Source organism: Vicia villosa, unplaced genomic scaffold, assembly GCF_029867415.1.
Source record: "Vicia villosa cultivar HV-30 ecotype Madison, WI unplaced genomic scaffold, Vvil1.0 ctg.002318F_1_1, whole genome shotgun sequence".
Lineage (NCBI taxonomy): Eukaryota > Viridiplantae > Streptophyta > Magnoliopsida > Fabales > Fabaceae > Vicia > Vicia villosa.
In genome coordinates this window covers 14066-24447 of record NW_026705893.1, presented here as the reverse complement: position 1 = coordinate 24447, position 10382 = coordinate 14066, and the positions used below count along the sequence as shown (strand labels likewise).

The window sequence follows — 10382 nt, the reverse complement described above, 5'->3', positions numbered from 1 at the left end:
TGAAAGGGAAATTGTTTATTTATATATATTAAACCGATATTTTTTTAAAAGAGATTAATCTGCTAACAAATCTTTTACTACTTTTTTTAAAAAAATCTTTTACTTATTTATTTTGATTGAAATCTTTTATTTATTTATTATTCATACAAATATTTTTATTTATTTATTAAAACACAATCTACTAGTAATAAACAGGTGCCTAACCGTAAAACATAATTAATCCCACCGCCTATGAGCAATTCAGCTCCCAAATTTATCAATAAAAAAATTAATTAAAAATAAAAAACTATTCATGTTATTAAGTTATAATATTATTAGTGGATGATAGTTTTATAGACAAATTCAACGCTCATTAAAGAAGGATGTCAAAAGAAATAAAAGAAATATTTTGTGAAAAGAAACAAGAGCTAGACATGTCGGTGAGCTTATATTACATTTGAACTTAAGACAATGAATCAATTGGACTTAAAGTTCGACGTGCAAAAATTCGAAATTGGCCAATAATGATATTTTGGCCTTATCTGTTCCTTGAAAAGGACAGATGCGTCTAGGCGAAGACGTATCATCTTCTGAACAAAAGACTCTGTTATAGTCAAATTAGTATAAATAGTGGGTAATAGTATTTAGATTTTGGTGTGTTCAACATTGTACTCTACTCAAATTATTCAAAGTATCTAAGAGCATCTCCGATGGTGCAACTTACATTTGAGTTATTTATGGGACCCACTAAGCCACATCATATTAAAAGAATTTATTTAATTTTAACTAATAAAAATATGATATGGGTCCCACAATTTTACCTCATAACTTGATTTGATTGGCTACTACAATCTTTTAGATGTTGCATTGCAATGCAACTCTATTATGACATGGCAAATTTTTTAAATATTTAATCATTAAATTAATGGTACAGGTGGAGAACTCAATAGAAGAAACTACCATTGGAGATGGTCTAAGTGCGTTGAGAAACGACTATATGAGAAATGTACGTTCGAAACACCATTTTTTATGGACAAAACTTAGGTACAATTCTTTATGTGTGTTTCTTACTATTTTTCAATGAAAATATGACAAATATACTTAAATATCATTTAGTGAGTGAAAATAGGAAAAACTTGCATATGTGTAAGAGAAAATTATACACTTGTCATATTTTTATTGAAAAATAGTATGAACTACACATAAAAAATTGTACCTAAGTTTTGTCCTTTTTTATTTCCAAAGCAATTTATTTGCATTCAAAAGTCCTTTACATTTTCTTTACAATTTTTAGTCAAACCCTTTACTTTTCAATTAATTTTTTTTTTGCCATTTTATCTTTACAAACCAGTATTTACATTTACTCGCATTATCTTTAAGAGTGTGTTTGGATGATGTAATTAGAAATTTTAAAAGAATTTAAAATTCAAAACAATTCAAATGATTCAATTGAAATCCATTCATTTTTATATTATTTTGTTTGGATTGAGTATTAAGATAATTCATTGTTAGATTTTTGGGGTAATTTTTTTATAAAATTTAAATTCTTTGGACCAAATTAAAAAATTGAAAAGTAGGATCCAATTTGCAATTTTTAAAAATTTGAAGGACTAAATTCTAAAATTTATTAAGTACCAATTTGCAATTTTATGAAATTCTTTGTAAATTTGGAAAATATGAGGACCAATTTGCAAAATTTGAAAAAATAATAGTAACAAATATATTCTATGGAGTATGAGAGGAATTTTAAATTCTTTGATTTTTGGTGTCATTTCAAAATGATTAAATTTAACTTAGATAAAATACTCCATAAATTTCTATCATTTTAACAATTCTTCATTTTAAATTCCCTTAAAACATTACATTACCTCATTAAAATGCTTCATCCAAACACAGTCTAAGATTACCATTACATTTGGTATCCAAAAAACCCAAAACAATATACATAAAAACTAGATACATATGTCCTATGATCAATCTAGTTGATCTTGCAAGCAACCGAAGTATCGATTTCGGAGGACTAGTGGCTGTTTACCAAAATCAAGGATAAACAAATCGGCACGCCCGGTGGGACACTTTGTGTTTAGTGTAAATTTTAAAGTTTTTTAACCTTACATTGTTAAGTTTTGCGCATAACTTCCTCTTAAACTTCGTTGCATGAGATTGAGAAGTGGTAGGATAGCCAGAAATAACGAACCTATATCAAAAAGTAAGTACATTAGAAGGATGGTCAATCCACCAAATAACAATGTAGAACAACCTCCCCATTTGACAGGGGAAAACACGGCTGCAACGACTGTGTTCGAAGCAATTCCTTCTACAGCGAGTACGACGACAATACCGTCATATACTCAAAGAGGACCAATATTATCCCCCGTTCGAACGTAAGGTCAACTAGTGACCCCAATGCCAATGGGGACTAGTAATGTTAGGCTTCCTTATATGCTTGGATTCACAATGCCAATTAATGGTCCTGAACAACCATATGGCATGCCAACTTCCATTATGGCAAGTTTACACAATAATGTATCGACATTTGTTGAACCAGTGGCGACTATGTTTTCGCCATTACAAAGGTAGGGATCGGTCGTTAACAATTTGGGTCAAAGCACCCAACTTCGGTAGTTTTAAGGCAGTAAATCGACGAAAGCATCCATGAAATGGATAATATGCTTACCCAACACATGGGTGCAATATTTAATCCTCTAATCTAAAATACCACCCAGACTAATCAGCAATTAGCAGCGCAGATGACGCGAATTGCAGATTTCTTTGGCGCTCCCCAAGCGCCAACTCGACAACCCTGTCGAAAATGGATGGTAGAAAACCAAGGAGTTATCCTAGAAAAGGATCCAACAATTAACTAGGCCCAATAATTCGCACCGAATGTGATCAAAGTTGACCATGGCCAACCAAGTGAACCCTATAGAATCGAACGACAAACACCCAGGGAAAGAGAAGCCCCAAGGGTAGTTATGGTCAATCAAAACCAAGATGCTGACGATGTCATTCATCGTGTTAGACATGATGGCCTCGTAGGAGAAAATAATTTATCGGCCATAGTCGAAAGGATTATGGCGCAGAATGAAGTGAATGTAGGCCTTGGCAGGCCAAAGTATATGTCCCTTTTGCCTGAATATGTATTACAGACTGAACTTCCTAAGGGATGGAAAGTTCCAAAGTTCACAAAATTCTCTAGAGATACCAGTGAATCGATTGTCGAACATATAGCCAGGTATTTGACGGAGGCTGGGGATACTGCGAACAATGAGAATTTAAGAATGAGATATTTCCCTAGTACCCTCACTAAGAATGCCTTTACATGGTTCACTACACTCCCACCAAACTCTATCCATGATTGGGCACGTTTGAAGAGATTGTTCCATGAACAGTTTTACACGGGGCAGTCAAAGATTAGTTTGAAATAATTGGCTAGTATCAAACGCAAGTTTACTGAGCCAATAGACGATTATCTTAATAGGTTCCGTTTATTGAAGGCAAGGTGTTTCACACAAGTTCATAAACACGAGTTAATCAAAATGACTTCGGGTGGTTTAGACTATTCCATTAGGCAAAAACTAGACACCCAAGGGATATGGCGCAACTAGCATACAAAGTTCGACAGGTAGAACAATTGAAAGCTGACAAGGCTAGAGCAAGCAACAAAATAGGAGAGAAAGGGTAGCCTATGTCGAAATAGACGAGGATGATCAAGAAATATTTAGTGATCCTATAGGTTTCGATGAAGGCGAAATTGATTTGACCGAATTGAAACAATGGCCCCCTTACTCTTGCAAAATGATTGCACCTTCAAATTGGAAAAATCACGTCGAACTAGAAAAAGTGATAAGTTCCCTAAGAGAACATACAACTTTGACGTAACAAAGTGTGATGAGATTTTGACTTACTAGTAAAGGAGGACCAAATGATAACGCCACTTGGTGCTAAAATAACACCGTTAGAACAACGAAAGAAAAAAGGGTTTTGTAAATATCATAAATTTTTGGGCCATAAAACCTCACAATGTTTTCTTTTCAGGGATCCTATGCAGAATACCATCAAGGATGGAAGGCTGAAGTTTGGCAAGAACGGGAAGTCACATATGCGGTCGATTCAGACCCTTTTTAGATAGCAGACACTTACTACAAAGAGCCAACTAAAATCAACATGGTCGAGGCTATTGAGGGCCTCAGGGTTAGATTACAAAATATCAGGATCACTGACGGTCCTAACATGGAAGTTAACATGGTTTCATTTAGCGAGGAAGGTGAAACAACCATTCAGCGAAATGAGGACCAGTTGAAAGTTTCTTATCCTAAGGAGGATGAGAACTTGGTAGAATTCCTAAACCGCTGTCGAAAGAATAATTTAGAAGTGATGATATTCCCAAGGTGCAGCAGTGTCTACGACAGAAAGGCTGCGGAAAACATTTAGAAAGTTCAAATTGCCAGTCGAAGGCGCAACTAGAGGTATACCAAGAATCCCTATGTCTTCGACAAGAGAAGGGTCCCTCGAAGGCAACATCAAGGAGGCCAAAGCCTCCACCAAAATAAGCAAGATTTATTCAAGCCTACCGCTAACGCACCCAGGGACAAATGGGAGAGGCCTGTTGAAGGGAAAGAGGTAGGGGATCCTCTAAGGAGTACCAAAAGGAGTCCCAAGTAATAAAACAGCTGATGTATGGGTCGAGCAACTACAGTATAAAAAACTCAATGTCTCGATCCTAGTGGAGGAGATATCTGAGAAGAAAGAAAGTAAAGAAGAAAGCGACTGAGAAGGGAATGCCTTCTTCGAGTGGTTTCTTTTTAACTTGTGGCTTTTTTCTCTATTATGGGTCTATTTTTTAAATGAATTCTTAAGGTTTTTATAGGTGTAGATTAGGACTAGAATTCAATTATGAATGATTCAATTTAGGAAGAAATTTGTGATTTTGAGATGATTTGTATATGATTGTAACTTATTGGGAATAATTGTAACTAATTGAAACTTAGGGATTAAGTTTGTACAAATTAAGGAATTATCCATGGACTTTCAATCTTTTGTAAATGAACAGATATTTGATTTTTGATGATTTGGTATGATATGGACATTTTTGTTGATTTTTATTATTATTTTGTGATTTAAAAATGAATTCTATTAAAAAACAAAAATTAAAAAAAAGCCTATTTTAAAAAACAAAAATAATATTAAAATACTCTAAAAAGTCAATATTTGACTTTGTTATGACTTTTTAAAAAAAACAAATAAAAGGAAAATAATAGTATTTGATCTCGCGGCCCTATGCCTGACGTTCTTGCTTAGCTACCAACTGAGCGGACTTACATCTTTGATTTTTTGCTCTTTTGGAATGCTCCTAAAAAGAGATAATAAAAAACATGGAGACAAAATTTAGGGTACGACAACTTTCGTATGGATTACAAAAAATTGTGTTCACGGTCTTTTCATCCTTCCTTTTCTGACATAAATTGGTAGTTTTACGACCCTGGACTGGCGAGTATAAGAGTTATTGAAGGCTGAGAGATCCCTACCTTCATATGGCGTAAGATATCGCTCGGGTCCTCCAAACCTCATGAAGATGTTATGGTACATTATTTCGTAAGAATTCTTGTTGTCAATAAGGATCCCTGACATTAAGTGAATCACCATGATAGCAATTATGACCAGTGGAAGTGTCACGTTGCGAACTTTATCCACTTTTTTGCGATCTCGAAACCTTAAGATAGGTCGATCTTCTTCCTACCTCCTAGTTACCACCAATGATCTTGAAGAATTTTGCGGTGGATACTTTTTCACTCTCCTCTTTTTTTCCTAAACGATCCACCGTCAATCGGAGAAATGAAAAGGTTAGAGGATGATCTTGGAGTTTGATAGATCTGTGTTGACTTTACCAGGTGGATCGGACACTGTCACCTTCATCAGGTCGAAATCTTGGTAAAGAATTGTGTCTTTGGGATCAGAGAAGCTAATTGTGGAAATTCGTGAGAATTAGAGGTTAATTTCCACAGACGGTGCCAGTGTTTCGTACTCAAACTAAAAATATGTAGAGATATGATGAACTTGTGCTCCGATATGGTGGAGTGAGCTTATGGTATGGCGGAGAGGTGAAAGACCTGTAAAATAAGCACTCTAAAGTCCAAGTTAATAAATAAATGAGAAAGTAGTCTGAATTTTTGAAAGAGAGAATACCTAAAATGATGCATTCTAGACTTTATATAGTGTGGGTGGTCACAGTCGTCCCCATATGATCTGACCCTCACACGGGCCCATCTGACAATGGTGAACGCTCTAAGTCTCTAATGCCTTAGCGTACACATTCTTACACTAAGCCTCACCTTGAGTGGACTTTACCATCTATTTATATCAATCTCTTAAAAAAATATGGTGTGTATTTTAACTTTAGAAAATAGAGTTGAAGATTTCGATTTAAATACGAGTCTTAGTCATGCAAGGATTTATATTGTATAACATCTCTATCTAAGAAACTCTTTTATAAATTTAAATAAAATAGAGAGAGATTAATGAAAATTAGATACAAGTGTATGATGCTAAATTAATTCATAAATAATTGAAAGATGACATTTTTTGTTGAAAAAGATATATCTAAGTGACCGACGAACATGATCATTGGTCGATAGTGGTGATTAAGAAACTAAACACATCACCATCTTATCCAACATGAACTGAGATCCAAGACCAATTCATTATCAACACAGCGATATCCTTTTTACTATTACAAGTTTCTCATCACACAAATCGAATAATCAAACAACTATACACAATAAACATAAACACAAGTTCAATGACATGATCAAAGTGCCATCATTGAAAGCGAGTGAAACATTTCCTCCTGTTCATTTTGCAACGCATGATCTGACTTTGAAGAAGAAGTTGAACTAGAAGTGGTGATGACAGTAGCATATGTTGGAAAGATTAACCTTAAAGCACGTTCCATTCTTGCTAAATATGAAACTTGAGGTTCACTGTTGAAGGCTATTTGACCTAATCGAAAAAGAAACAACCTCGATTGATAAAGTGCTTCATCTTTGAAGAATCTGAAACCTAACAACAACTTGAGCACCAATATGATACTTACTGAAGCACCAGCTACTGCAGGTGCTGTTAGATGTAAGTGAAGCATCAATGGAGTCACCATCGATATCATGTGCAGTACCATTTTCGAGTATATGTGCAAGATGAGTATTCAAGTTTTGGACTTATCCTTTCAAATGTACTATAAATAGTCTAATAATTAAAATATAATTTTCTCAAATCATGATTTATTACTTTATTTTATTGATGTATATAGTAAAGTAACGTGGTTTATTACTTTAATGCTGTTTGAAAAAGACGTAATTGAGATAAATGTGTATTTTAATCTTAAGCCCTACCATGATCTTTTAAAAAATAGCATATCTATGATCACAATAGATTTTAAAATCCAAAAGATAATCCACATGGGGATGTTATTTATTCATGCACTATCAGCACTAAATATAAATAGAATAGCTTTTTATTTCGTTATTTCATAAGCTAAACTTGACATGTTCTTAAATTATAATATATAATTATAATGGGAGATTCTACGGTGCATTCGCCCGTTTGACTTCAGTGGTGAAGTCACTGCAATTGACCAATAGAATTAAAGCCCTAATCAACCCTAATTAATTCTAAGTTAATTTAAGCCACATCAGCTCTATGGTAAAAATAACTTTACTGTGGGACCCATTTTTAAAAAAAACTTTTGATTATTGCATATAAGTCCCCATTCATTTAATAATATCTTACAAATTAAAATTAACTTTTATTAGATTACAATTTTTTTTAAACTCATATTATCGTTCTTCTTCTTCATCCTTCACCCTTCTCCCAACTTTCCTTCAAAACCCTAAATCCCTAAATTTCATCCATATGTTCTTCTTCTGCAACCTTCTCCCAAATTGGACATACTCCGTAATTCTTCAAATCATATGTTCTTCTATCTTCTTCCACTTTCGATTTTTGTTTACTCTCTCTGCGAACCTGCGAACAGATGAACATGACTTCGACCTCTTCGGCGCCAACGAAATCATATTCTCAAGGTTGGTGAAGACAATGAGATCGATAAATATGGACGAAAGATGAAGCTGCTCAAGGTGAAGGATGGGACACTCCCACCCATTTTTTAACCGTGTTCATGTTTGATGTTGAGCTTTCAGAGTAAATTTGCGTGTAATTCAGATCTGGTTCTTTTTTCAGCAGATCATCTATGGTACAAAGCACAATGATTCCATGTTGTAGCCTCCTTTGACAGGTTCATATCGATCCAATATGTATATTTTCCAATTCTATGTGATTGTGGATTAGATTTGTATTTATGTAATTAATGAATTCTGAAATGGAATTGAATTATCCAGAAATTGTGTAGTTGTGGATTAGGGATTGTATTTTATCATATGCATGAATTCTGAATTTGCATTTGAATTGAATTTTGAGGTAGTTAAATAAGATTTCACATATCTGATACATATGTTTATCTTATGGTTTGAGGACACATTTAAATGGATATGCTCCTCCATTGGGCTGTTGATTTTTTTGTTATTTGTTACCCTGTTTGATGCAGGTTTTATTAGCCTTATTGGTTTTGTGGTGAGCTTCTGTCTATGATGGTTAAGCATGTTGTGTGTGTCTTGGATGGTTAAGCATGCTGCTTCTGTCATAGATGGTTAAGAATTACGTGGATTCTGACCTATGGTGGTTAAGCATTATGCCCTTTGTTGGCTTTATTGATCTTTGCTTCTGTTAAATAGTTAAGCCTCGAATTATTGCCTTATGGCTTTAATTAGGCGGCAAAGTAATTTTCAACTTCCTGTAATGGAATCGTACAAGACATATTTGTCAATCTGAATGTAAAGAAGAATAAATTATCCATAATATAAACATTATTACAGCATGAGTTAACCATTCAAAACATATATTGATAACCAAAAATATAATTGCCTAAAACTTGCTCTGAAATATTAACTCTTTTCTTGCTTTCAGGGGTTTGTTTCGACTGTAAGACATATGCGCTCATTCGTTCCTGCCATTTATGACATAACAGTGGCTGACCCTAAAAGTACTCCTGCTCCTACAATGCTAAGACTCTTAAATAGGAAACCTTCTGTGGTAAGCTCATTTAATTAAAGTTTCAGTAATACATTTATTTTCATAATCCTAATCATCTAATTGAAATCCTCTGTATGCCATGACATTAGAAAATGATAAAACAGAAAATGATAAAAAAACATTGGAGAAGGCAAAGTATCCGAATCAAACAATGGTGATACAGTTATTGATATTCCACCAGACCTGTTGATTACAGAATTTGAGGACCCAATCGTAGCAATAGTTAATTCTACATATCCGGAATTTACGAGCAATTCTTGCTTCTACATTGGAGGTTGTTGACAAAATATCTAAATCATATTCTTGATTTAATGGCAGGTATACATGATTCAATTTTTATATTCATTTGAACTAACTATTTAAATTCCCAATACAGGAGACGTGCGTGATTATTTCAGTGCAAATTCTATTGATAAGTCGGAATTCCACGATGTAACATTGGTTGACATCCTCACCCCAGAATTTCTCAGTTCACTGCAAACATCAGGATTACCTAACCATCATATAAAACTAAAGGTTGGGACACCAATTATGGTCATGAGAAACATCAACCAGTATGAAGGCTTATGTAATGGAACAAGGTTGATAATAACAAAGTTGGGTGGTGTGATTTAAACTATGTGATTTTTATTCTGGTGGTAAAATTACTCTTGGTTGGGTGGAGATAGAAGTTGAGTGTTGAGCCTTTGTTGCCTTTTATATGTACCAGTATGTAAACTTGTAACAGGATCATGGCATGTCTTATGCTGTGTTATTATTAATATATTTCTTTAGCCTTTACAATAAAAAAAAGTTCATGATGAACATGCAAAGTTCAAATCAATAACTACAAATGTAGTTGACAAGGAAATCTTCACCAATATAAATGTAGTCTGATATTAATGAAAATAATTTCAGCCACAAACACTTTATTTGAAAAATATTATGTTGATTTCTTTTATACTTTTAAACCAATCCTTAAATGTTTACTTATAACTGACCATTCAAAACATAACACCCAACTACAATGACTATTGTGAATCAAACCTCAAAATAACAACACTGACATACTTAATACCATAATTTAAAACAAAAGCATCATATAACATAAAAACATTTATATTACACAAAATAACATAAAAACAAAAACACTCATTGTCAAGAGAAACTGTTTTCAACATGTTCACACACACAAATACAACTGATATTTTGATATACATTCATGTCTTTGACTTAAATAAAAACACAATCATCAAGCTCTTGATCTGTTGACGACTGAC

At 33.7% G+C, this 10382-nt stretch overlaps 1 protein-coding gene and 1 long non-coding RNA gene across 2 annotated transcripts; one reads left to right on the top strand and one right to left on the bottom strand.

Annotated features, from left to right (window-relative positions):
- Window positions 1-6280: 6280 nt before the first annotated feature.
- On the bottom strand, window positions 6281-7207 carry LOC131638460 (uncharacterized). The gene has a single exon (XM_058909021.1). It carries the CDS (start codon window positions 7151-7153, stop codon window positions 6788-6790), a length of 366 nt encoding a protein of 121 aa, XP_058765004.1. The 5' UTR covers window positions 7154-7207; the 3' UTR covers window positions 6281-6787.
- A 683-nt stretch (window positions 7208-7890) lies between these two features.
- On the top strand, window positions 7891-9123 carry LOC131638473 (uncharacterized). The gene is made up of 3 exons (XR_009294678.1): window positions 7891-8111; window positions 8218-8269; window positions 8998-9123. It is a non-coding gene; the product is annotated as an uncharacterized LOC131638473 (long non-coding RNA).
- The last annotated feature ends 1259 nt before the right edge of the window (window positions 9124-10382 follow it).

Bases quoted from the DNA above. Each gene is read 5' to 3' on its own strand.
- LOC131638460 (XM_058909021.1), bottom strand. From the start codon at position 7,153: ATGGTACTGCACATGATATCGATGGTGACTCCATTGATGCTTCACTTA.